The following is a 27824-nucleotide window of genomic DNA, read 5'->3' as shown; positions in this document are numbered from 1 at the left end:
AAAGCTAGTCCCTATCCTTCCCATTTTTCGTAAGAATCACAAAGTTTAAACTCTCTAGCTACTGTGAATCAGAGGTTTGTATTATATGCTGTCGTTTAGCCAGTCTCTACATCTACAAACTGAGAGAGGGATAGACCTTGAAAATGGTCCTCTTTTAGCAAGTCTGAGAAAGAGTACCAGCTCTGCACAGGATGTTTGAAATGGCATTTAAGTCCCAACAACTGTAAGAATTTCTTTCTTTACAATGCTTACTAGGTGTTTTATTTCATTCTTTTCTATAGCTCCCCCCTTCAAATTGTTTTGACAGAAGGCTGTTTGTGATTTTTCTTTTCATCTCTACCCATAAAAAATCCAAACATGTAACATTTGTGTGTTGCTTGGAAATATAATGGGCACAGATAGCTGGTGCAAGAATTGAGAAAGAGCAGTTTTCCAAAAGGCAGCACCTCTCTCCTTTCTGGTTTTTTTGTTGTTTTTGTTTTATTTTTTTTTTTTCACTTGGAGTGTGTTCAACTTTGTGAAAAATCAGTCCCCAAATAGTAACTGCATTTGGTATGGTGGTTTGGTTTTGGTTGTGGTGGTGGCTTGATTTTGATTTACATTTTTAACAGGGGAAGGAAGAGATGGAAGAGGACTAGCTTTTAATTGGCAGTTTTCTTCATTCTGTCCAGTCATATGGTTCTTTTTCCCCCCAATATTTTTAGGCAGTCAACCAGAGGAATAAACTCTTTAGCTACTTAAAGAAAAAAAGTCTGAGTCTCATACGCATTAAGATCCCTATACATTTCTGTAGCGCTGTAAATGCTTCTTAAATGAATGGTGGCATTTAGGATTAAGCCTATGATGGACATCAGAAGCAGCATTAACTGGATTTTGTAATCCTGGCAATTTCCACATGTTTACAGCTTTATCTGTGTTCTCTAGCGAGGGCTGAAAGAAAAAAAACAAGAAGCCAGGAGAGTTGTACGAGCATACTTTGTATCTTCTTCATTGATACCCTTCATGCCATTCAAATAGGACTCCAGAACACACTATTTTAATTAGCAAAGCTTGTTTTAAAGTGAACAACACAAACACTCCTTATAGAACAGTCACAGTCTCCCCTGCTAGTCATACAGGCTTTTTGGCAAGATCACATTCAAACAGCATGAAATTCACCCCTGTGCACGGCCCCCCAGAAGGTCCTCGCACCGCTTGAACGTCCACTTAGCTGCTCTGGATAGGAGCGAGTGGTTTGTGGGATAAGGACCGAGGTTCACTACAACTTTCCTCAAAAAAAAGAGATGGTCCAAATCCACGTCTGTAAAGATCAGCATTTTTACCACTATAAGGTCATAAAGGTGTAATATAGGCGTCATGCATAGAGTACATACCATATTTCAGTTGAGTCCTGTCCCTGCATGACTTTGAGGCCCCGTGAAAGGACAGATACACAGCACACGTGTAATGAAGCCCTCGGTCAGTATGGTTCGCTGTGTCGTGCTGTTTACTGGGAACACTGCAAAGTCATTCAGCTGACAGGAGTCAAGACAGCAGTGAGAAGAGTATCCTCATGAGGAAGCTCTGACAGGATTCCTTTTGACACATGGGAGAACACAAGATTCCCATCTTAATTCAGTAATTGCTAAACGAACAGAAATAAAAAATCATTGATGCGACATTGACTCATAAAACACTGATGGCTGAGGCCCTGTTCTCCCCTGTACTACACACAGGGAACAACAGCTGGTCAAAGGAAAACAGGGTAGGAACAAAACAATATGGGAATAAGGTTGGTTCCGTAACAAATGTCATTACTGCAGTCCGTTTATGCTGACTGATACCATGGTGGTTCTCTTCAGCTATAACTGCGCAACAAAATCGGACATGTCTCATCTTCCAGTCTTGATATTGAACTGTTGCTGTTGTTGATTTTCTTTTGTTGGTCAAGTTTTTTCTTTTTTCTTTTTTTTTTTTTTTTACATCTACGTTTATCAACACTGATACATTACAGATCTTGTTAGTTATACTTTGAAGTCTGATCATGCAGAACTACAGGCAGGTGCAACTTAGATCTTATTACAGGATGGACATGGCAAGGTGAACAGTTGTTTTTGCTAGTTAAGATCTGGAGCTTTGTTACTGTTGTGGCTTAATGTATACTGGCCATAAGTCCCACTTACTCAATTTACTAAATATACATGATTCTATATGTACACTGAAACCTCCAGCACCCTCCTTTTCAGCATGTGACTGACATAGCAAAAGGTCAGAGGTCAACCATATTTAGGCATACAACGGCCTTATTGTAAAAGATTTAACAGAAATAGTGTGTTGGATTATTACAGGTTAGTTACAGAGGAAGGGAAAAAAAATCAATAAAACTATTTACATTATAAATATCTTGCTTTCCAGAAGACAAGAATGGCCCTGTTCAGTGAAAATTAGCAAAAGAGACAGGCTTACCTGCCTGAAATGATAAACATGGTAGGCATACATTTATTTCCGAAATTGACTGTGTCTTCCTTCAATATGTGCTTTTCAGCTTTTTGCTCTCAGGTAAAAAGGCACCATTAGCCTCAGTTAAAGTTTTTCAACATTCTTTTGTCGACTCAGACCCTCTTCAAAACTCAAACTTGCCATGGGTCAATGAGCCTGAACAGAAATTAAATTAAACAGTTCACCTCCTGCAATCAATAGTTAATTAAAAAAAAAAACAAAACCAAAAAAAAACCAAACAAACAGGCCACACTGGCAAGTTCCTAATACACTAAGCAGATTCCACTAAATTCCACTGGACAGGTCTGTTTCCAGCTCATCGGTGAAGATGACACATTCATCATTCCCCTGCCTCCCCCAAGCATCTTACTAATTAAGACATTACATATTTGTGGAATATTCAAACCTACTGCACAATAATTTTCTCTGTGTGTGTGTGAAAAAGATCAGCTTGAGCTTGCAATTAGTTAACCATGTCCTTTGTAAAGTGGTGGAAGTTCAAATAAGCACAGCTGTCAGATTCTTGAAGATGTGTGATTATGTTACGATTGCATTCTTTATCCACACTGAGAACGTGGATCAATTATGAATAGAACATAAGTTCTAAAAATCACATCTATATGCACTCCCTCTCTTTCCTACACACACATATGAAAGCAAAGAAAAACAAAAGCCTAAATTTAAAGCGAATCTCTAACTCACACTTTTTTGCCAGACTATTAAAAGAAAAGACTAATTCTTCCCTGCAGGTTTTCTTTCATATTCCTCTCCCTGGAAGCACACAGAGTTTGTTGCAAAATGCCATTTTTTTTGTTTTGTTTTTGCACATTTGAATTCACACACAATTTAAAAATCTCAGTAAGCATGAAGAAAGAAATATAGATAAAACCAAAACGAAAATATTTTTGGTACTTTGAAATACTTCAAAGTTTGTGATATAAATAAGCTAACATTGGCTATTAAAAGTGATCTTAAATTAAAATATTCCAATTACGTTTTACAATGATTTCAGGATACCTAAAATGCATTTTCCTTGGTTTGGGTTTTTTTTTAGTATTTGGGAGAAATGCTGAAACTGACTCTCTCGGGCAGTTCTAAAATTGACTGTTAGCGTATTTTTCATGAGAAAATATGTTGGTGGAAAAGAAATCACTGGTGCTCACTGACAAACATTAGAATACAATCCAAATCAGTTAAGTAGCACTACTTCAGAAAACTTCCTAAAGGCACTGCAACAAGTGTAATTTCTTCAATATCGTTAGCCCAAAGCTTGAAGCTAAAGCAAGTTATATGAAGAGAAAACCATATATATGAATTTATTCTTGGTTATAAGTTTAGAAGAGTGAAACAGTGACATGATCATCTGTCTTGTGTAATCTCTGGAGGCCAATATCATGCAGAAACTGGTGATTTCCAGAGGAAAATCATCAGTGCATTAGGGAAGTAACTGATCAGGGTTTTGGTAGCTTTTTTTTTTTTTTTTTTTTTTTATGTTATCATACTTGCACTCCAATTTAAACTCCACTATGTATAATGCAAGCTTGCTAAGATTCCTGAATGTATCTGCGCCATGGAATTCCAGATAGTATGGGTGGATTATCAACCACAGTCTGATTCGCATAAATCAGTGTGTGACCAACTCAAATATCTGAACTCTCCAAAGATTATTACATTTTAATGAAATACCATCAAAACTCGCAGGATATTATTCCAGCTATCAAGTCAGTATCCAAAGATTGATTTCAAAAATTATGGAAAATTTTTGATTCAAAGCGTGCATAACCTTGGATCAACTTGAAGTAAATCAATACTTCATCCTCATTTTTAAACTCACCACTGAGAAGAAAAACGGAGGGTCTTTTAAGAGCAATTCTGACTTTTTTTTTTTTTTCTATTTTAGTTTCTCATACTATTCAGAAGTACTCCATCTGAAAATAAAGCAGAAATCTTTTGCAGCAGCTTTCCTCTCTACCTTCTCAATGCTATTTTTTGCACCTAGTGCTCTGAGCAGCAACTGACAGTTAAGATGCTTCTGCCATTTTCCTCACCTGCTGATGGCTATCTACATGACTTAAGTAAGCCACTTGGAACAGAATTTCTGCAGGTATTCAGGCACATAAGATACCAATAGGCTTTTAAGCATATTTTCAAAAATACCAAGGTGTTCAGCTGCCATTCATGCTGATGGAGGATATGTTACTTCTGGCACGGCCCTTCTAATTGCATCTTTAGTGCCTAAATACCTTGGAACATCTGTCATAGATCTCTGACTTCCCAATTTCCTACATCTCTGTACTGGTGGCAATTATGCTTATAACTGCAAACGTCAGAGAATGAGGTGAAAATTGTTACTCAAGTACTATTTAGAAGCACATTAAACAGAGGTAGATTTGAAAGGTCACTGGCAAGAAAAATAAGAAAAGCATCTATCATTACCAAACTGAACAGAATACTGGAAAAAAAGGGGAATAGACTTTAAGAGAAGGGTATCAAAACTTCTGGAATCAGAAAAAATTTTGTTTATCTTAACACAGCTACAGAACATCCTCACTTGAATCTTTTATTCAAGAGTACATGCATTCTTATAAGGTATCAGCTGACAGCACCAGCTTCCTGACACAAAGACAAAGAATACTATTCCTGTTCGATGGTCACTACTTCAGTTTGGACATACAAGGACCAGAATTGTAAAGAACTATTGCTTTTCTTCATTGATGGCTTTTTTTCTAGTGTCCAATGTGGACAGCCCCCAGTCTCCTCCCCCAGACAGAGCCTCTCATAAAGGAGACTAACTAATTTGAGGACAAAAAGAGATGCAGTAATTCTTTTAGGCCCCATTTCAGCAAGGCACTTAAGCACATGCTGATGTCAATCGCTGCTGAGCAAAGGACAAAAGCACATGCTAGTTAATATTATGAATGCATCCCTATAGTCTCCATTAAATGTTTGTACAAGCACTGGTGCTTAGCGGAATCAGGGCTTCTGGGAATAAAGCTATATAACTTCTGTGTTGTGGGTTCATCTAGCACTGATTACTATGACATCTTCTGTGGTGACTGGTTCGCTACACAGCACTTATGAACCCAAACAAGACTGAATTATACCATGGAACTAAGCATGTTTTTTGACTTCAATACATGAAACATGGGAGATTTGTAAGCATCCATCTACTATAAATGGCTTCTCTGCTACTGCCTATGCTGCATCTCCCTAATATCACTGTCATGAGCTGTGATTATTCCAAGTTTCTATGATCTATATTTATGGTATTTTTGCAGTTTCTCTTACATACAGCTTTGCCTCTCTGAGACACTTTCGTTTTGTTTTGTTTAAATAACACACCCAGGTGCTGCACACAAAGGAATGTAAAGCAGATACTAATTACCTGAATATTATTAATATATATCTATGATTAGTTAAATCTGGAGGTGATACATTTTATTATTGCTAAGAAGTCACCCTTGGTGTTATTGCCTTCATACCTACAGAGCACTGGTGTTTACCTTTCAATACTTTCATGATCATCGGCTTTGAAGAGAGAGTTACATCACAATTACTTTATATTTCATGGCTTAAGAGAGAATATTGCTAAATATTTTTAGCAGTAGTAAATTATTGCTTTTACAATCACTGCTCTGACTTTTTAGAACATTATCAACCTAATTTAATTATCAAAAAACTTTCCATAAATATCTACCAAAAATATACCTGGGGAAAAGAAACATTTCCTACAGCAATTTTGAGACAGTTCAGACCTACCAAGTCTGAAATTATTTTATATCCACTTAATTTTACCTCCCCTCCTCCCCACTCTGGAGAGAACTTTTTTTTCTTTACTTTCCTCCTTTTGACCAAAATCTGACTTGTTACTCGATTTTTTTCCTACCACAGAATGGCAGGCTTGCAAGCCACCCAACAGAACAGTCCTATTTGGGTAGAATTTTGAATAATAAGAATTAGGGAATTTAAAATATCCAGTAATATATTCTAAACAGTTTATCTCTGACATTTGGAAAAAGCATTAGAGAATGATTTAGCTCATTTCAGTTTACATGGCACGCTTTGGTAAGAGGAGAGATAACTCAGACTGTAGTTAATTTCCAACTCAGGTAATGATGACGCTGCAGTGGAAAATGCTAGTTGCTGTTTTGGATGGAAAAATATTCAGTTGTTCTGAAATTCTGTGTGGAGTTTTGCCATTCTCTGGTAAAAACACTTGCTGTTACTTACCACTGGGAATCCTACATAAAATCAAATTGATATTCAGTCACTCTTGGTTCTTTGGAACTTGTCAAACCTGCCCAAGACCCCTGATTGCAACGCTTTCAGCCCAGCGCACTAGCTGATTTATATCTTCTGCTGTTACTTTGGATATAGGAATACTAGACCAATGCATTCTGTGGTTCTTTTCCATGTTAACACAGCTGATTAAAACTTCCTGGGGAGTCAGATGATATGTCACAAGCAAATGAACAACCAAAGCACCTAGAGAAGGCCTGTTCTCTTGGTAGCAGAGATCCCTGCAAGGAAACAATTTAAAGGGAAAACAACCTCTAAGCCACAAACACAGACTGAGAGGGAGCAGGGCTGCAAATATCCTTTCTCTATGTAACTTAGTAAAAACCTAGACATAAAATAAAAACAAGTTGTTGCATGTCCTTTTGATCATAATCTGCCCATTCCCCAACCCTATCATACCCCCTAACATATTAATACAAGCATACATGTAATTCAGAATAGCGAGCCTGTCTATGAACTAAGATGGTAACTCACTTGACCTTGTCAGGAAAAATTGCTTACTGACATAAATCTTTCTGGGCTTAGACATGCATAAAACCCCTTCTTTCTTGTTCCCTGTAGCTTGCAAAGATACATGTGCTTCCTTCTAACCTGGTCTTAGCTTGGCGTATCTGCTCTAAAAATCAGAACAATAAGTCTTAACATTCACAAACAAACATTTTTCTATGAAGCTCTGTAGCTTCTTCTTTCAATACAAACTGGTTATTATTTCAAAATATATATACAACTCTCAGCAGAAATTTTGGTGCTACATCTTCAAGTATCTGAGGGAGCCACAATTCAATGTGGTTATTTACACTTCCACAAATCCTCATACAAGATATGCAGCCTCATCAATGAGCAAACAAACAGAATATATACTGGTAATATCACATTAGTGATGCAGTTCACCTGAAATGGGCCATTAAGTTGAGTGCACACTAAGTATGAATGCAGATGTGCATGTTCCAGTAGGTACACAGCTGCATACTCTGCCAGAATTGTACTGGCACGTGTGTGTATGTGCTATTCGTATATGAACAAAAATGCGATTATATCCCTATCTGCCTCACTGGGCAGAAGATGCCAAAACAGAGAGAGTGAAGGCAGATGCACACTCCAATGTTTGAGAGTGGCTACTGCACACCTTGTCATGCCAGTGTGAAAAGGACAGTTGCAGGTTGCTGGTTTTGCAGCCATTAATTTTACATCTTATGGGGAGGGGGTAAACAAAAGGATTTTTCAGTTCCTTTTTTTTTCCCCCAGAGTAAGCATCATTGGAAGAAGACCAAAGCAGAGCAACTATAAGTTAAATATACACTTGAGCTTAGCTGCACTACATAACTCTGTAGGAGAAGCAGGCTGAAACGATTTTTTTTGTTTGTTTTGTTTAAATCTTTGTACTTTATTTCTCTTCATCTCTTAACTCCTGTTAATTTTTCCTCTTAAATTACATCATCCTCTGAAGAACGCTGGGTTTCGCAGGCAGGCGGCTAGTCACCTGCAACAACCGAGGGGTCCCGCAGAAGCTTCCAGGCTGCTGTCTGTGTCAGACGCCAGAGTTTGATCCGTGGACATGGATGAGATGTCATTGACAGATGAGGATGGAGGGAGGCTTTCACTGCTGTTCACTGCTGCACCTGTGCTACGAAAATGAACACCAATGTGATTAAACCTGAAACCCCAGAACTCCTCACAGTTTAAAAAGGAAACGATACTTACCCTGTGGCAACAGGAATGTAAGTACACAGACCACTTTAAACAATTGCAAACATTAGCCGTCAAACTTTAGAAATTGGATAATATCAAATATGTTAGAAGGAAATTCCCTCCCTCACAGCCTAATTTAGGAGGTATAGCTCATGCTGTGTCTATTACTCCACTTCTTCCTAGCCTTCTTGGAGTTACAAAACACCAAACAATCCGATATCTGCTAGGATCACACAGGCACCAACAAGATGATTAGAAAACCCAACCCAATCCTCCATACTCTCTCATAAAATCCCAGTTTTTTTGTAAATAGTTTAGTAGAATGGGTGGCATCAAATCACATAGTGGCAATGCAGATATGGCTGATTTCTTCCTCTTAGTTAACGACTAGGTGACTAAGCCCAGGATTTCAGTTTTGGCAGTATTTTTGTGCATCCAAGTTTACCTGTCTTCTATAAAATGACAAATAGTACCAGATATTGTCCAAAAAATCACTTTGACTTTGTGAAACAAAGAATGTACTTTCATGAGATTATCACTGAACTCTCATCAAGTTTGCTGACAACACCAAGCTGTGTGGCGTGGTTGACACGCTGGAGGGATGTGACATCCAGAGGGACCTGGATAGGCTGGAGAGGTGGGACTGTGCAAAAGTCATGGAGTTCAACAAGGCCAGGTGCAAGGTCCTTCACGTGGGTCGGGGCAATCCCAAGCACAAATACAGGCTGGGTGATGAGTGGATTGAGAACAGCCCGGTGGAGAAGGACTTGGGGGTGTTGGTGGATGGAAAACTGACTGTGAGCCAGCAATGTGCGCTCGCAGCACAGAAAGCCAACCATGTGCTGGGCTGCATCCAGAGCAGGGTGACCAGCAGGTCAAGGGAGGGGATTCTCCCCCTCCGCTTCGCTCTCGTGAGACCCCCCCTGCATTGCTGTGTCCAGCTCTGGGGCCACCAACATCAGAAGGACACGGACCTGCTTGAGCAAAGCCAGAGGAGACCACAAAGATGCTCGGGGGGCTGGAGCACCCCCTGTGAGGACAGGCTGAGGGAGTTGAGGGGGTTCAGTTGGAGAAGAGAAGGCTCCGAGGAGACCTTATAGCGGCCTCCCAGCGCTTAAAGGGGCTACAGGAAAGATGAGAGGGATTCTTGATCAGGGGGTGTAGGGATAGGACAAGGCGTAACGATTTTAAACTGAAAGAGGGTAGATTTATTAATATGAGACACTGGCACAGTTTGCCCAGAGAAGCTGTGGCTGCCCCCTCCCTGGAAGGGTTCAGGGCCAGGTTGGACGGGGATTTGGGCAACCTGGGCTAGTGGAAGGTGTCCCTGCCCATGGCAGAGGGTGTGGAACTGGATGATCTTTAAGGTCCCTTCCAACACAAACCATTCTGTGATTCGATGATTTATCACATCCCTGAATATTATCAGAAACTATCAGTCCTATACATGCCAATAACTGTGATAAATACAGAGCCACGTGAAGAATGTACTTAATTGTGCATCTGTGACTGCTCAACCATCAGTTTGCTCATTAACCTCAGCTCATATGTAAGTTCTCAGAGTAGGAAACAACAATTTGATAGGCATTTTTTCCACTGAACTTTCAGGCAACATTTTGTTTCCACCAGAATTAACACTGTCTGCAGTTTGAGAGGGATACATTAATTTTCATTAAAAATTAATGACAATAAATTACGTGATTTTACATGATATTGCACAGCTGGAAATAGTTGCTAGTCACCATGACACACATCTTTGTTCTGCAGATAGATGCTATTTCATTCTTATGTCCAAGAAGTTTTCTCAGCTGACTGATACAGATTTTCATTTCCTCAAAATGCACAGAAATTTACATCTATTGCCTTGGAAAGCCAGAGAACACACCTAATAAAACACACCTAGTAAAATTACAAAACTCATATATTCTTAATATAGAAATTAATAGCCATCTATGCAGTTTAGGCAAAATACATGATGATATGGGCAAAAAAGGGGATTTTTGTCACTTTCCAGTTTGCAATAAAAACATTAGTTTGAGAAAACAAGCCACCATATCATACCTCCAACCACTCTTCTATTTCCCTCAACTTTTTCTTCCCTTTATACACATTGCTATTAAATATGCACAGAGACAGATACGTTCACATTCAGAGCTTCTGACGGGAACTGCTTTCTGCTGTTGTAGTAGTACAAAGATAATCTGGCTTCAGAAAAACCCTTAAATTAGTTTACCATTGTGATATGTTTGGAAAATAAAATAGGTAATTTTGTAAATGCTGCAAAAGAGCAATCTCAACGACATCTCACTGGTGACTTCAGACAGCAATCATCCATCTTTTCTGAGAGAAGATTTGTTTTTCTGAGTTATTTACACATACCTCATTCATATTGATCGGTAATCATCCAGTACAATACTGTTACTTCATGTTTACATGTTATTAAACCATGTGGCATTTTATGAAAATACTAAGTCATAACAAATGCATTTAAATATAGTAAAAATATGACTGCGTTTAATTATATCAACGACTAAACAATATATTACCTTTATAAATGTTTACAGTGCTGGCAGAAGCCTGCCTTTAAGTCATAGATAGTGTCTCAGGAATCAAATGAAAATAATCCCAGTAGGTTCAATCGATTTTTGATCAAACTGTTGCTATGCAGCTTTCTTTGATGAATGTGCGATCAGCTTAGCTGCGCATAATAGCTGAAAAAATAGCTGCAGAAATTGTATAGGTGAAGATTTTGTTATGCTCTGTCTGATTCATCACCACTGAATTCAATAAACCCTGCTACATTCATTTCAGCAAGTATCAGTGCAGCCCATAATCTTCTGGTATCAGTGCATTTGTATGGTTGTTCCTAGATTCTAGCACAATTCAGTTTGACACGGCACACAGACCTGATAGTTACTGTTGCAGCCAGAAAGCGCCCAGACTCACAAAATACCCACAAAACCAAAAACCCACACCAAACCTAAATGACAGAATTCAGCAGCAGAAGGCAGAAATTAGGCAGCAACACTCAGAAACTCAATCAAAAGCTGTCCTAGTCAATCAGTAATGCTTCATTTGCTACACTCGGCACCTGCCTGGTGCTACGACTTGTTCCTAAAGGGATGGGTACCAGGTGAACGTGCAGAAATGACAGAGGTGCATTCAGAAGAGAAAAAGAGCCCCATTAATGAATTTGCTGTTTGGCAGGAAGCTTCTCGCTGGCTGCAGGGTTGAGGAAAAGAGCCAAAGGTTAAAGCAGGTGAGAAACAGTTCCCGGGGTCTGTTCCTGTCTCTGCCACTGACTTGACAGCTACTCTTTTAAGCCACACTTCAGCTACCCTGCTTACTGTAAAGCAGGGATTCCTTCCTCAGAGGGCTCCTGTGAAGCCCTATTTAATTAGCACCTATGGAGGTGCTTTTAAGACTTCAGCTGCAAAGTGGTGCAGATGGTGGGGGAAAAAACTTAAAGAACTGCAGCTTCAGCTGTTTCCAAAAAATCCTTGTGTCTTGTCTTGGGGATTTGCACAGCTTCTTATAAAAGTCATGTAATTAGTAACTCTTGATATCCAACATTGCAATGCTTGGCAAGTCTATTAGCTGCTTAATTTAGGCTCTGCACATGACAAAGTGGGCTACTAAAGGTATCCAGTAGTTCTTGGGTGATAGGAACAAAACTGACCAAATCAGACAGCAACTAAAAGTCAGGAAGGGAAAAGTAAAAGAGCAATTTTCAGCAAGAAAGGGAACTGCTAAGAATAAGCTGCACTAAGATCAGCACTATTATATTAATTTATATATATATGTATGATGTATTATGAATATGGAATATCTAATAATACATAATATAAAATATATAATATATAATAATATTATATTCAGTATCCAGAAATTAGAAGACAGTTGAGAATGTTAGATATGAAACTACAGCTGAGTAGTATGAGAGGAGGTTAGAAGGTATGCAGTGTCAGAGCAGAGAAAATCTGCAAATAGCTGCAAGGTTATTTACTTTGGAGAGAACTTATCTAAATAATCTACAGCCTTGTATTAAATTTTTTATTTAATAGAAATATCTGCTGTTTGATAATACCAGTCAGAAACACTCTTTTAAATGCATTAGCCAAATAGAAAACAGTATTGGTAAATTCCTACCATATCTTTGCATAAAACAATTTATATCCTTTGCTTCTCTGCTTCAGAAATGACCAAGCAGAAGAGCCCTGAGACTGCTTGTGAAAAGTTCTACTGCACTTCTTGGTAAAGCAAGCAATTTAAAAGGAATAATACATCTTCCGTGGAACTCAGAAGGAGACCTCAACAGAAGATGCACATATATATGTGTGATAGCCATATATAAATGTGTGTATTTTGGAGAGGATATAGACATATGAAAGGTAAGTATCTCCATGGTATAAGGATGTGAATTAGTCAACAATCCCGGAGGTTGAATAAATGTAGTGGCTGTTTCTCACATGTATTGTTGTGGCTGAGTTCCACTGAGAAAACATTTTTTTAATCACTTTTATTCTCCCAGCCAAGAAATTATATGGATGGGACCTATGAATAGTGAGCATGTTGGTAAGGAGTGCAGCATCTGAATGTATAAATAAAACAGAGCTATTTAGCAATTCTGTGGCATATAAAGAACAGAAAAGCAAAAACTGCCATCTAAGATCAAATTCAGTGTTTATGTGTGTATGTGGTCATGCATATGCTGTTTGCATATGTTGCTTACATATTTATGTAACACATATGCACACCTACATGCAAACCTTTCCACACAATTCAGCACTACTAGTGTTTTAAACAGATAGGTTCGGACACTGTGATCTATGAAAGGTACAAGTCAACTAGAGAAAGCATAGAGAAAAGCAGTAAGATTGAAAGATGTGGGTAGTAAAGTTTAAAGGAAGACTTATTAGAGACGCGATAATGGAATTTATCTGAGCTAAAAGCTGACAGAAAGAAGGATGAAGGAAACTGTTCTCCATGTTCTCTGAAGGCAGAACAAGAAATAACAGAATTAAACTCCAGCAAAAAAAAAGATTGAGGCAAGACAATACTAAAAGCTTTTTGGAAATAAACAAGGTAGCATACAGAATTTTTTTTGAGCAGGCAGCAGAAGCATCTCTTGGGAATATTTTTAGACACAGTTGATTTTGTTTGTTAGACATGAGTGTGGGGGGCACTTGAGGTTCCCCCCAAGCCCCACATTTCAAATTTGTATGTTGTATGAGCTAATTATTTACAGGACAAGAGGAAGCACTAAGTGACTAATGCTCTGATACACAAGCACTTTAAGTAGTCTGCTCTATCAGTGGGCAACTGTTATCTTTGGTGCTGCCAACTTCAGCTGTCACCCCAAAAGCTCTGATCAAGTAATCACAAAAACTCATCTCCAGCTTGCTTGCTATGATTATTGATAGAATGCCATATTCTGACCTTCTGAATTCTTGCCAAGAGCACCAACCAACAAGCAATGTGCATGTAGTCTCCCTCGTTTCCCTCATGCTCAGAACTGGTGACTCATATTACCTCATTCTTTCAGTATTCCATTCAGTTGAAAAAAATTAAGTCAGGTGCACAAGTGGTGAAAAGCAGGAAATCTATCTAACCAGCCTCATCTCAGAGCAATTTTTAAATAGTTGCTATACTTGTTGGTGCCTAACAATCCAAAAACAGTCAAAGGAGAACAGCAAAAGAAAGGCAGGTAAGAAATGGCAATTTTGTACATTTGAAAATGTTTTATATAAACAATAAAAACTTCCACATTGGAGAAACAGAACACGGAATACATAAAGAAATCCCTGGATAGTTAATTCCTGAAAGCAGCAACTACAGTGTGTTTCTTGATCATAAATCAGACTGCAACCACCATTCTGTAGGGGAGAGAGATTTAAGAATGAGGATTTATCAGGTACTTGTCAGGCCCCCAAATATCTTCTCCGTTGTAGTACAGTAGTATAGTAAATTTAGTGTGCAAGTCCTATACATTGTTACTCAGCAAAAATGCGGTGGATTGTTTTCAACATCTTACTCCATCAATGTCAAAATTCAGTTAGTAAAAATTAGTGCTAGCACTCTAATATTACCATCCAGCACTATTAACTTCCTTCACTGTTGCCATGTTCCCCCTTGTCCTCTCAGTTACTAATGATGCATTCTTGTTCTAACATTAGGTTAGCTCAGCAGCAAGTGAAAAATGAGAATGCAAAAAAATATGTCTCTGAAAATATGTAGAGAACACTGAATTAAATGACTTTACTCTGAGGAAAGGCTCTGCAGAAGGTAGTTTTACCTATAAATACTACTGGAACACTGTGCTCAAAATCTGGGCACTTCAAGCCTGCCAGTGAAAGCGTACCTTCACAAATAGATATTTCTGTGTACGGGCAGCCACAGTTTGCATTTCTGTGAAAAGGCCACTGATGTGAATTTTCCTCAGATAAAATTCAATTGTGGGGTTTTTGTGACAGGACTTTAAGACAACTTTCCCTTCTTTCTGAAGTGTCACCCAAGCTTGTCAGCAAGCTGTTGTAATGTTATCCGACTTCTGAAAGGACAAAGTACCATAGTAGGTACCAGATGCTTACACCAGGGGTGCAGTGTTGTGTTTCCAATAGATGGATGCGTGCTTAACATCACCAATTTTGCTTATACCAACTTTGCTATATCAACTAGTATTAGTTCAGTTATGCATCCATAAGCAGTATAATAATAATAATAATAAGTGTGAGATAAGCCTACCCACCCACAGGAATATAATTTCTAATCACAGATCTTTCCATAGCAAATACCAGACAGACCAAATTTTAACTAGTAATATGATGCTGGAGCACAATTAATCAAGGTCAACCCACTAGAAGCACTGGATTTCATAAAAACTTTTAAATTGATCTATGTATGATAACTGCAAGTGTAGCCCAAGTGCTTCAGCTTTCTCCATTCTCTTTTTGTCAGTAGTGAAAACATATCAAAGTTATTCAATGGGGCTGAGTACCTGAAGGAGAAGGCTGTCCTTTTACTACGCCATTTTTTGTCTTTTCTTCAGAATTCATTACTTCTTTGTAGATGAGTTCTGGAAAGCAGAATTGTAACAGTTACAAACAGGAACCAGTGCCTGGGATCAGGAACAAAACAACTATCATGAAACACAGTGTCATATCAGCTCCTGAGGTCTGCCCTGTCTTGTCTTCACACGTCTGACAGCTCTACTTGCCTAAGACCTCTCTCTTTCATTCCCCTCCTCTCCTCTTCTTGGAGCTAAATTGAGAAAATACGGTTAAACTAGAACACATGAATTGTTTAATTCCACACTATCTAGAAATGAAGCAGCGCAGTAACACAGTGCTTTTTACTGTGAGTAAAATTCTGATGTATGATCCTGCTGAACAGTATTCTGTTCTCCAGATGATATCTTTGAAGCATTGGAATCTGCACCTCCTGTGTTAACATTAACCTGCATAGATAATGATAGTCCTCAGGACATTTCCTAGATTTTCCCTGCCAAAGCATCAGTTCATAGGGCTAGTGACAATTCTTCATGTTAAAGAAATTCTTTTAGTTTTACACAGACATGCTTGGTGGTGAGATGTGGCCATTTTGCCACTGAAATACGCCTTCCCATGTAATTCTAAACTGAGATTACCTTTCCATTCCTCGATTGTATGTTCCCTTTCATCCAGCTGTTTATCATATATCTGAGGAGGAGGCTGCAGGACAGAAACAAAGCTCTTTAGTTGATTGTCTGTTATTTTGTAAATAGGAGTAATTGTTTAAGTAAAGATAAATTCTCTTCTCCCTCTTTGTTATCCATCCTGTACATGCAAAACCACATGAAACACATTTGAATGTTAAAAGAATTAACACTTCTGGAATTCAACTCTTTATGTAGAAGAAATCAATATACTTCTTCCTTTTCCTCTTTTAAACGAGAGGCATAACGGCAGTTGAAATAGAACCCAGGACAACAGTGCCATTGTGTTTATACAGAGCTCAAAACTTGACACACATTGTTTGCACTGGCAGAGAAAGTACTGTCAGAGTACCAGACAAATACCAATCCTGATTAATTAGTAATATTACTATATTAATTTTTAAGTTGCCCTTTAGACATCATACTTGCTGCTATAAAAACTTTTCAAAGTAACTCTAATTTTGAAGTAAATCTCCCTGCCAGAATTTCTGATCCACGTTCCAAATTCCCAGGCTTTCCAGTATGTATATTTTTAAGTAACTCTGCTTAGACCAGAAAGGTGGGGTTTTTTTTCTTTAAATTGTAATTTTTTGTTGATGAGAATATCACAGAAGCAGCAGATCCTGGAATTTACTAAGACAAAGGCAACTAGAGTGTCTGAGAGCCTGAATACCTGCTTTCATTGGGCAACTAAGCCATGTGTTCATGGTCTCTCCTGATGCTAGCTGCCAAATCCAGCAGCCAGGCAAGGCAGAAGGCTCTCTCCTCCTTCATTCTACCAAGAAACCTCACCATCTGAAGTAAAAGTATCTAATGAAGATGGAAACAAGATCTATGGTACTTTTCTCACTCATAAGTATTTCCTCTAACTTTCATCTTGGCCACTCGGCCATTGTTTCCCTTTCAAAGCATCCTACTATTAAGTGCACATTCACCAAGTTGTTTTCTGATTCAGTACGAAGTTGAGAATTTGCTCTCCAGACTCTTAGCACCATCAGTCCATTAAGCTATTTGCATGCTACAGATACAACTGGAAAGTAATAGCTCAGTGTCATAATATGGATCAGGAAAATTATGATAGCTGAACTGGACAAGTCCACTGAAAAGAGAAGTTCCTGAAGAGTCACAATTGTATCAGGGCTAAAGGGAATTAGGTGAAGTCCTGGATTGCCAAGTCTCATACCTGAGAAGGTGCCGAGAGGGAACCTGAAACATATGCCATGAGTTAAAGTGAGTGCCAGGCCTCAGCAGGGTTACCTGAGGTTTCGCTATGTCAGCAATGTGAGACACAACGACGCAATAAGTCTGAGTCCAAAACTAATGCAGCTGTTCTCTTACTCAGAATAACAACACTTCTCGGTCCCTTCTAGTCAGTCCTGAAGCTTAAGATAGATTCAACCAAAATCGATGCAATCTCCATGGGGACTCCCTGTTTCTGCTGGGAACTGAACACTTGCAAAAGAGCGCAGGTGAGCCTCACCACTGACCACTGGGATGAGGCAAGTAAGCTCTGCTCCTTCAGCTGAGCCTGCTGGACTACTGCTCAGCCACTTGGCCAGCATGTATTTCCTGCTGAGGGGGAGGCAGAGGAAGCTGGACAAGACAAAAGAACCCAGGGGGGGCTAGGAATTCACAGGAGACTTACAGGGGCTGGCTCTTGGCTTTTATGGTAGCAAGTAGGGGAGGCATTTGGCTGAGTCTGAATCACAGCAGCAGACCCACTGCTTCTTTTCTGTCAGGTAGAAGAAAAGTATTAAACCAAGTTGGACAAAAATATCCTGAAAGTACCTTTCTTTCTAAAATCTTCAGGGAGGGGCTTACAAAAAGCACAGGCTATGGATAAAACTGCTTCTACCAAGCATAAACACTCTTTTTACATTTTCCAGATAAAAACAGGGGTACTTCTCCCCCAACCAGAAGTAAGAGGATAGATTCCTTCACTACTTCAATTCCCAAACACAAATTACAGAATCAAAAGGAACAAATGATCCGATGCACATTCCTGTCCTCAGTTCACACGAGCACAAAATCTTTGGTTTATGTCTCTTCTAATTTATTTCAGCTATGTCTTAAGCAGGCATAATTGGCTAACAGGCAACAAGAAAAGCAGCAGTGATTATTTCCTAGATTAACACATTCTTAAAACACAGACATGTTCCAGGGAGAGAGCCCAGAATAGTCTCATTTGTTACCAAACTCCTGTTTTGCTGTGAAGACGATCAAGGGAGAGCAAACAAACTCTGTACTTCACACACCACAGGATGCCAGAAACTGCACCTGCACCACGTTCTACTGCTGTACCAGTGTTTATAGTGCAGACCTTTATTTGTGAGCTAGTAGAACCCACAGCTATAAAGCATGGCTCTCGGCAGGAATGTGAGAGCCAAGGGTAACAATATTCAGCGTGATAATGACATGAATAAATCCCTCCTCTTCACATAGGCAGGATCTATAACCTCTAAAGCCTGTGCAGAACTCAGGTGAGTGGAGCTCTGCTGAGAGGCCAGGGCAGCTATCTCGTGCTGGGAGAAGCGAAGCTTTCCAATCTAAATTCCCTGAGACAAGAAATGAGCCCTTATGTCCTGTTTTCATTGATTCAAGGCACAGGCTGAACTGTGAATGCTACAACAGTTTCAGGAATTAATGTATTTTTCCAAGATCCTCATTAATCCTAATGAGAACCACAAAGCTTTGTTATCAACCTAGATAATCCCCTCCAGGCTGACCACCCATTTTCTGCTAACTCCTTTGTTTTGTTTTGTTTTGTTTTTTTAATTAGTTTCTAAAACTAGAGGGAGGAAGAGAGGTTTTTAACACAAGTGTTGTCACAGCAATAGAGCAGACAAAGCAACTGCCATCCCTGGGTCCTCCTTGGCACCCGATTTCAGTCTCGGTGGAAAGGTTGGCCTAAAAATAACTTTGCTGCCTAAGTCAAATGCCTCTGAAAATGACTGAGTTCATCATTATTAATTTTCTATGTGGATACAGCTGCAGTATTGTAGACATCCTTATAAATCAGCACATCCCAACCTATATGGTTTAGTTTGTACACGTTTCAGAAAAAGTATAGTTAAATTAGCATTAAATCAAAGCAGAGTGTGGATTAAGCCTATGGGTGGCAGCATCTAGCTTCAGTTTCAGGTAGCCATTTTCTCCTCAAATCAGATTGATTTGTAAGCAATTGCATTGGCACCAGTAACAAAGAATAGAATATATTTTTAGATGTAGAAGGAATGAATTATATTTTTCTTGAAGATATTAATACCTTGTTGTTTTAGTGGTTCTTTGCTTTTACATTTTACAAATGGATTTTAAAAATATTTCTGCATTATACTTAACATTCATTGAATACAATAAAAATTACAAAAAACTCCAGAAGACAAACATTTTTCTACAAAAAATTTAAAAAGCGAAACACACAAAAGATTGTTTTTTTTCATGTGGTCAAATAAACATCAGGAGACTACTGGATTTGTTAAATATCTTTCTAATATCAAGGGATGAAAAGCTTTTCACTAAGGAAAAAAGCAAAACATATGTTGAGGCTGATGTATTCTCACTTTCTCAAAGCAACATGAAATCGTTTGTATGCCACTGCTAGAAAGCAAAGGGAATGGGCTGGAGCTCACACTCGAATAAATGCTGCCATCTCTTTCCCTCCCTCTGCAGAGATAGTGCCAGCACAGTGAAGACCTTAGGATGAGCTGTTTTTAGAAAGCTTGGCAGAAGCAAGGCTTGCTTCTGCATCTGTTCCCAGCCTCGCAGGGTCTGGAGTAGTAGTTGTGGAGCAGCATACATGGCACCGATAGAATTAGCAATATACAAATAACAGAGGCAGTGGAGGCTGTAAAGATCAGTGGTGTGAGGCTAAACAATTGCTTAGATCCTCATAACAGGTGAGTATAAAAATTCCTTTGTGTTTTGCTACAACATAGATTGTCTAACTGGTACCATTTATATATTTATTTTTGCAGTGCAAGCCAAAGTACACCAATGTGCTGTCACCAGAGGCCTGAATTCTTTTTTAGCTACAGAGGAAAGTGCCAAGGGCCTTGGATTTCACCTGGTATTGCCCAGGGACTCCACAGTGGGCTGGGCATCATTTCAACTACAGATATGGAAGAAGAGATGCTTGTGTGCCCATTTGTTCCTTGGGCTCTTTGTAGAGTCTTTTGGAAAATCCTACACAAAGTATATATGCATCAAAGAAACTGTGGTCTGAGCTGTTTCTGAACAACTGTACTGTAAGGATACCATGCAGCAGGAGTCAAGATTACTTGGCTGCACACACATGACTGAACAGCTTGCAGATATATACAACAGCAAGCTGAAAAAAGCTTTAGATAGGTTTGGAAAAGAAAAAGAAGAAATGTCTCTTTTTTTCTCTAAGCACTACTTCTCACTGTCATTAACAAAGATTGCTGCAAAAGCTGTGTTCAGCTCCCATAATTAATCAGCTATAAATGGATGGATGTTGCTGACTAGAAGAGATACCCATGCTTGTGTACAAAGTAGAGCTGCAAACTTCTTTGTGAGACAGCAGATGTGCACCATCGGCCTCTAAGGAGAAAACCAAACCCTGTAACTGATTGCTAAAAAACCACAGTGGCAGATCACCGTAGAGTTTAGATACAACATCTATACACATGGGGCTGAGCAAGAGAAAAGAATGCCAGAAAAGACACATGGTTTGACAGCCTTGATTTTGCCATGAAGATTCACAAGTAGTGAAGGTGACACCTTCATTGAAGTGTTGGTTGCCAGGGTCACAGAGCTCTCCAGAAGCACTTCTCCATCATCCTGGATGTTCAGCACTCACAGGTAAAATAAGAGATGGGTGATTATTGTTTTTTTTTCTTATGACAAACTATGAAACTTGAAATTAATTTGAACAGATTGTATTTAACAGCTGCTCATAGGTAGTTTATAAAGGGCTAAGACAATACAGCAGTAGTTTCTGTCCTGGATGGGACCTCAGACTGAGAACTGCAAACCAAGCTCTTTTCATAAGCATTGTAGGAAACAGCATCACATTAATAAAAGGTAACACAGAGGTTGGCATGCACAGAAAAAGGAATGACAGTTCACAAGTCAGCCCCTCAGTGGGTGGTCCTAGATGCAGAGATATCGCATAGACCCTATGAAAATAAAAACAGTAATGAAAGCAGTGTGAGTTATAGTGAGTAAAGCCCCACAAAATCTATTACTGTTGGAAAATTCCATCAGCATAGAGAAATGCTTAATAGGAATATTTTTAACATCTGATCTTTCTGTTTTCTAAGAAATCTCTCTTCTAATGGATGACATGTCAGATAACAATCAATAAATATGGGTACAGTAAAAGATGAATTTTGAAACCAAATAACAGAAGACATCAGATAATAATCTATGGCACATTTTTCTACTATATTTTTTTCTATGGAATGGAACAACACTGTTCCCAAGTAGGAACCAATATGAGATCAGGCAGATATTCAGAAGGCTTCAAAACAAAGTCATGTATAGATGAAGAAAAAATATGCAAGATTAAGTTGTAAACAATTGCCTGTAAGCAGCAAAAATTCTTCTAAGATAGCATCTTCCAGAAATGTGCAAGCAAATCTTTGTGGCCAAAAGATACTTGGTTTATTTTTTATCAGGTAACGTAATAATTGAAAAGTTAAAGGGAGGTATAGAAAGCAGCCACAGTCTTGCATAAGAATGTGACTTTGATACTGATAAGTAGGTATCCCAATCAAAATTATTCCTAATGCCAACAATATAGAAGGAATTAGACTGGAGACCAGACAACTCAAGCCAGCATAGTCCTAGAGAACAGCCAGCACAAGAGTTCTGAAATTTGATTTCAAACCCATGCAGGTGGCAAGCTAAAGCTATTATATAGCACGTGTCTAGGAATCAATTCTGTTCACAAACAATTTAAACATTTTGGGATAAAAACTCTCATAACATGAGAGCAATTAACATAATACTTGTTTAAAAGTGAAACCAAGACAGTTTCTGCATGTAACATACAGGAAGAAGGAAACTTTAACTGAAATATAAAACAGAAAATTAAGGTCTATATGTTCCTATTGTGATTTTACAATAGATTTCCTATATAATGTTAGTAAATAATACTTTTCCCCTTTGAACTCTGTTTTCCCTATATATAAATTAAGTGTGCAGTTTGATAAAAGATTTCAGCAGTTCTCCAAATCTTAGGAATTCCACACAATCATAAACACACATTATCTGTATGTTTTAGTATTTTTAAAACCCACATATTTTAGTTTTAATTGGTTGAATATGGAATTTATCTTAACTGTGAATAACACTACTCAAATTCATTTCAGAGCAATGGTGTATGCTCTGAGGAACCTAACACTGTGACTTTATTATCAAAGATACTGTGGCAAGCTGAGTGGGCTCAAGAGAAGCTGGCTGACTAGCTTAGTGTGTTAGACATAAGAATTTCCTCTAAATCCAAAATCTAGCTTTCCCACTCACACCACAGGTAAGCTTAAAAACTGTGCATGACCTGTTTCTAAATGTAAAAATGATGACTGTGTCAGAGCTATTGAGGGCTCTGGATGTGGTTTGTCTTTATGCAGAAGTCTGTGGGAGAGTAACAGCACTACTTCTGTAACCTCCTGCTGTTAGTGAATAGCAAGTACCACATCTAATAATATATCGTCTTCCTCTCTGTGTCAGGGAATCACAACATGGCATTTAAGGCCGAGCAGAGAGTTTAATGCTGTTACACCTCAGGGGGGAAAGGGTATTGCATTCCTACCACTTTCCAATTTCGTTATAGCCTTTGCCCATTAGAATGAGACATAATAGTTTTATTGCCCACATACAGCCTGCAAAAGACCGTGAACTTTTAATAGACTTATAAAAAGGGACTGTAACTGTCTCACTACTCTGCTTTTTAACTGGACAGGGCTATTTTATATGTTCCCCTCACATTCATAATGCTGTAAATCTGGGCAGATGTAGAGGGTCACTACCTCCAGGTTAAACTTTGACAACAAATTCTCTGCTTACTTCCAGAACTGTCTTTGGTGCTCTTTGTGGTCTACTCCAGCACACACTGACACTTTGTGATATTGCAACAGCTCGCTTCAAAATTCCCGTCACATGAAATGCTTTTAGTTACCTGTCCTCTTAGGCCTCTGAACCAAATGAATACCGTACAACAGATGCCTAGCTGCTTTTGATAAAGCCATCTACTGGGGAGAAGAAGTAATCTAACTAGACAGCTAAGTTAACTAAATCCCCCCCAGTGCTATACTGATTGAAAACACCATCTTGTTTAATACCTCCATATCTAATTTCTGTGCTACCCCTACTGTACAGGGTTATTGATAGTGGATGGAATCCTGCCTCATGTTACACACTATGGGAGGAGGACTCAAAAAAACTCCAACATTTCACTACCAAACTTCTAGTCACATGATGAAAGACCTCATCCTATGGAAAAGTGCAGTGAACGTGGGCAGATGCAACACAGTGCAGGTTTCTAAGTCCCAGTGAAGTATTCAGGAAAAATAGTGGGAAGTTAAGCACAATGCAAGTGACCAAAAGCATCTCCATCACTTTCCTATTGCTCTCTTGTCAGGTTCCTTAGCCTGCAGATTTGCGGGACAATCTGTCAAAAAGCAGGGCTGCTTCCCAGAGCCTCATCATGCTGCAAACTATTAAGGTGCCAGCTGGTCCTCTGCAAACTTTCCCTAAGGAAGTGGCAGAATATTTTCACTTTGCTACTCCATCCTTTCTCACACTCCTCCCTCCACTCCAGCCTTGCCTGCCTACTTTGCAGTCAATAGCTAAGGTTCCTATTGTACCTGCTGGCACTTAGCCCATGAAATAGATGCAAATTTCTGAAGCTGTGAGCTAGTGGGGTGAAGTGCTCACCTAGGAAGAGACAAGGCAAAACAAAAATTGTGGTTAGTACCTGTTGTCTGTGCTATAAAAAGACAGAATGTAAAATCTGGCTCAAGGTTTTTTTTCTCCCTTTGCCAGGAATCAACAGAGCTATTACTTGAAATCTAATAGACAGGTACAATCCCAAATACAATGTACTCCCTTGTCTAAAGGAAGAGAGTAAAGATGAAGAACACTGCAGTACTTAAAGTTCTGTAAAGTGCTCCTGATCTCTCTGCCTGACAGAGGAGTACTGATCTTCCTGTTCATCACACCTGGAGTGATGTAATTCAGCTTGGATCAGAACCCAGACAACAGAGAATTGAAGTGTTGAGCTTTTATTGAGTCAAAGACAACCAGGGTTTTCTTAAATTTTTTAAATTTCTGTCTCTAAAGCTTTGTTCTCAGACAAGAAAAAGCAGTTTACACAATTTACATGAGACGAGTTGCAGAAGCCAGATTCTGACACAAGAGAAGATGCATTAAATGCAATTGTAACAAAATTAATTCACAGACTCCAAAACAGTATGTTTTTAAAATGCAGATGCAAGCAATTGCAAACTGCTAAGGCTCATGATTACCTCAAGGAAAATCTACAAAAAGACGGTGAAGAAAAAGGACCAAACCTGATGCTGATTAACTGTGGCATTTCTAGTGTAAAACAAAACACAAATGCTTTCCTAAAACCTGTTTTAATGAAAGATCATCTTGGGGTAAAGATACCAGGGGACAAATGCTTCAAAAATGGCCAGAATAGTAAAAATAGCACTTCGGAGTTTCAATGTGAAATAAGCAAAGAGAAAACAGGAGTAAAACTGAATACTCAAGAGAGCTCAAATGGAAAATCCATTAACTGGTTTATTAGCTAACTGAAGCAGCAAAGCACCAGAATAGCCCAGTCTCCTTATGATCAAAATATGAGACAATACCTTTAAGAGACAGAGAAGAGTTGAACCAATGTTGCAAAGGATATGAGTTTGAGTAAGAATGGCTGCTGTGCTCCACACCAACTCTTTCCATTGCTTTACTATTCTGTAAGTTTGCAAGACTGTCATGAAAAGGGAAAATATCACCACGTCTTCCTTGGGTTGGAAATATTCCAGTCACAGAACACAGACAATTTAATGCAACTTTTTACACACTGAGAACAGAAACTTTATAGTAGTAGACTCACCTTAGGCTGATATACATTTGTGTAAACCTTTTGTCAGCCTATTCCAATCATGAACACAGAACCTAAATCTGTACATGAATAATCATAAGGAAAAATGGGGCTAAATGGTTTGAAAAAACTATTTAGACTGTAGATTTTCATTTGCTTTTGTCCCTCATTTATAAAAGCTGGCTCCCAAACACAGCTAAGATAGCTGGGCACAAAAAGTTGAGCCCACACTGGGACAAACTTAACTGCATTCAGTAAAACAGTTAATGATCAGTACACATTTCTCTACCTTTCCTCTGAGACATTTTTATAAGCTTCACAAACTGCAGCATAGTGTGTGGACAAAAAGACCTAGACCAGTAGTGTGAGAATTTACACACCACACTGTGCTCTGATTTAGAATCATCTTCTGGTTTACATCAAGAAACAGGTTCAGCTGCAGAACTGAGATGCAGTGGCAGATGTAAATTCCATTTCCACATTCCAAAATTCAGTGGGCTAGATCCAGAGATCCATTAGAAAAGCCACTGATGGAATGTGCTGGTGCAGTTGTTTCATAGCACACATTAATAAAATAGCTTGCCAAGACAGGGAAAGATTGCTTGTTCCATTCAAGTTGGAATGGGAAACTTAAAATGTATACAACCTGGAAGAATCAGACTGAAATCTGTTCTTCATGCTGATGTCCCTGAGGTTTGGTTGTTTAGGTTTTGTTTGTTTGTTTGTTTTGTTCTTTGGTAGGTTTTTTTTGTTTGTTGGTTTGGTTTTGTTTGTTTTTTTTTTTTTTTTTTTTTTTAAAGTAACATTAGTGAGCCAGAAACTATTTCTAGGTTTTTACATGTCATTCAAATACTATTTCCCTATTATAACTTCTGTGGCTTAGTTCAGTATAGACCAGTTTAGAGAGTGGGATTATTAAATAAATCAGCAAAAGTACCTACTCTCAAAAGGCTCATTCGTTGGACGTTTTTAGATGAATACCTACTCCCACCCCTGCTACAAAGTTGGCAAGATCTAACAAAAATACACGAGACAACAGTCATTTCCCCATTGCCCACGACATGCTTAATGTGTGGTGTTAGGAAATGTTTACTGAATTTGATCCTAACTGTTCTGCAACTGTAATGAAGAAGATGAAGTAATTTATTTGAGAGAGATGCAAAGACTCTTGTGATAGTAATTAAATTCTTTATCCAATACCCTTAATAATACAAAATTGCAACAAGGAACACAGAAGTAGGACAAGGGAATTAGCATGATTCAGGGCCTGGGGTTTACAGCATAATGTAAACAAACTACTGCACAAAACTGTAATCATTTAAGATATCAGATGTCAACAGAATGTTACAAGACCCTCCAAAACGTATGCTGGATGTTACAGTGGGTTCCCCTGGTCTGAGGTCACACAAAGATGGACACAGCCAAGAGGAAACAAGTTACTCCATGCTTGAAGCACAAAACCATTCGTGTTACCAACAAACAAGTTTATCACATACACACACCGTGCTGTCTTGTAAAGAACTAACAGCCAATCAGACATCAAACATTAAATCAGATGTAGCAAGTTGTAACATGGATGTACAAGTAAAACTTTCTCTCCAGTGAACCAGTAACTTATCCTTGTAGAGGCACTGCCAGTGAATAGCAGTCCCAGAACCTCAGGACACTCTTCTGAGAAAGAACAGAAAGTCACTAATTTCCCATGAATCTGTTTGAGAAACTTACTCCATTATCAGGATGCTGATGAAAAACACGGACTGACTGTACTTCAACAGCTGAATCAAGAGGCAGAGAAAATCCAGCTGAATTAAGTTTGCTTCAGAAAATAATTAGTAAATGATTCACAGCTAGCCACTGAAGGTGTGTCAGCATGAACAGATGGAAATTTAGAATTTAATAAACTGGTAATTGTGAAAAGAAAGTCCTCGAGTTTAACTTTCTCTCTGAAAATGAGATTGTAAAAATACAGAGTGTTAAGTGAAGCCAGACTCTTTTTAGAATTCCTAGCAGTCTGATAAAATACAGTGAATATTTATTAATCCCATGTTCTTCTGTTTAGGTGACACTGCACACAACCTGAATCTTCCTGGTTTTTAACCTGCTGTGATCCCAAGAGAAGAAGGATCTCTAAACCATAGAGTGATCGGTGTCAAAGGAATTCAATAGCACTTAAATGTCAAAATACTCTGGACAAAAATATTAGTATGATTCTATAGTATGTTACTGACAAGATATACCATGTTTTGGAAGAGAACTTTGAAGCTGAGACCTGAAAAGCAGCAGGGGACGCTGATGTTCAGCTCATGTTAACTACACAGTAACTGCAAAGAACCAGATGAGTGAAGAGCACAGAGGGTTATCTAAAAAGATGCAATTCAAACAAAGATGCAAACTGTAAATAACTGGGACAACACTGAGCATTTGAAGATGAACATCTAAAGGCACAGTTCCTTCCTCACAGGATGTCCTTTGTTCTTTGAGGTGCTATGGGAGCAATGACAGTTTGGTTTTCCACTGCTTTACACCTGTAGTCATTCATTGAACAAAGAAATGCAGTCAGTAGTGGAAATGCAAGGAATGTGATTTGGTAGCGTG

At 38.7% G+C, this 27824-nt stretch overlaps 1 protein-coding gene across 12 annotated transcripts in view; it reads right to left on the bottom strand.

Moving 5' to 3' along the window:
* Positions 1-1014: 1014 nt before the first annotated feature.
* MAPK10 (mitogen-activated protein kinase 10) overlaps positions 1015-27824 on the bottom strand; it is a 181066-nt gene continuing 154256 nt past the window's right edge. For 11 of the 12 annotated variants that reach the window (XM_026848083.1, XM_026848084.1, XM_026848087.1 and 8 more), the window contains 3 exons: positions 16112-16175; positions 15464-15541; positions 1015-8396 (listed from right to left, as the gene is read on the bottom strand). In XM_026848083.1, coding sequence (XP_026703884.1) covers positions 8254-8396; positions 15464-15541; positions 16112-16175 — 285 coding nt within the window. In that variant the 3' untranslated portion in view covers positions 1015-8253. Of the gene's footprint in view, positions 8402-15463; positions 15542-16111; positions 16176-27824 lie in introns of all 12 variants that reach the window. The other variant, XM_026848085.1, reaches the window with a different exon arrangement.

The sequence above is a fragment of the Athene cunicularia genome (assembly GCF_003259725.1).
Source record: "Athene cunicularia isolate RWA chromosome 4 unlocalized genomic scaffold, athCun1 chr4_part2, whole genome shotgun sequence".
Lineage (NCBI taxonomy): Eukaryota > Metazoa > Chordata > Aves > Strigiformes > Strigidae > Athene > Athene cunicularia.
The sequence above is the reverse complement of the archived record's forward strand: the minus strand, read 5'-3'. Positions and strand labels throughout refer to the sequence as shown.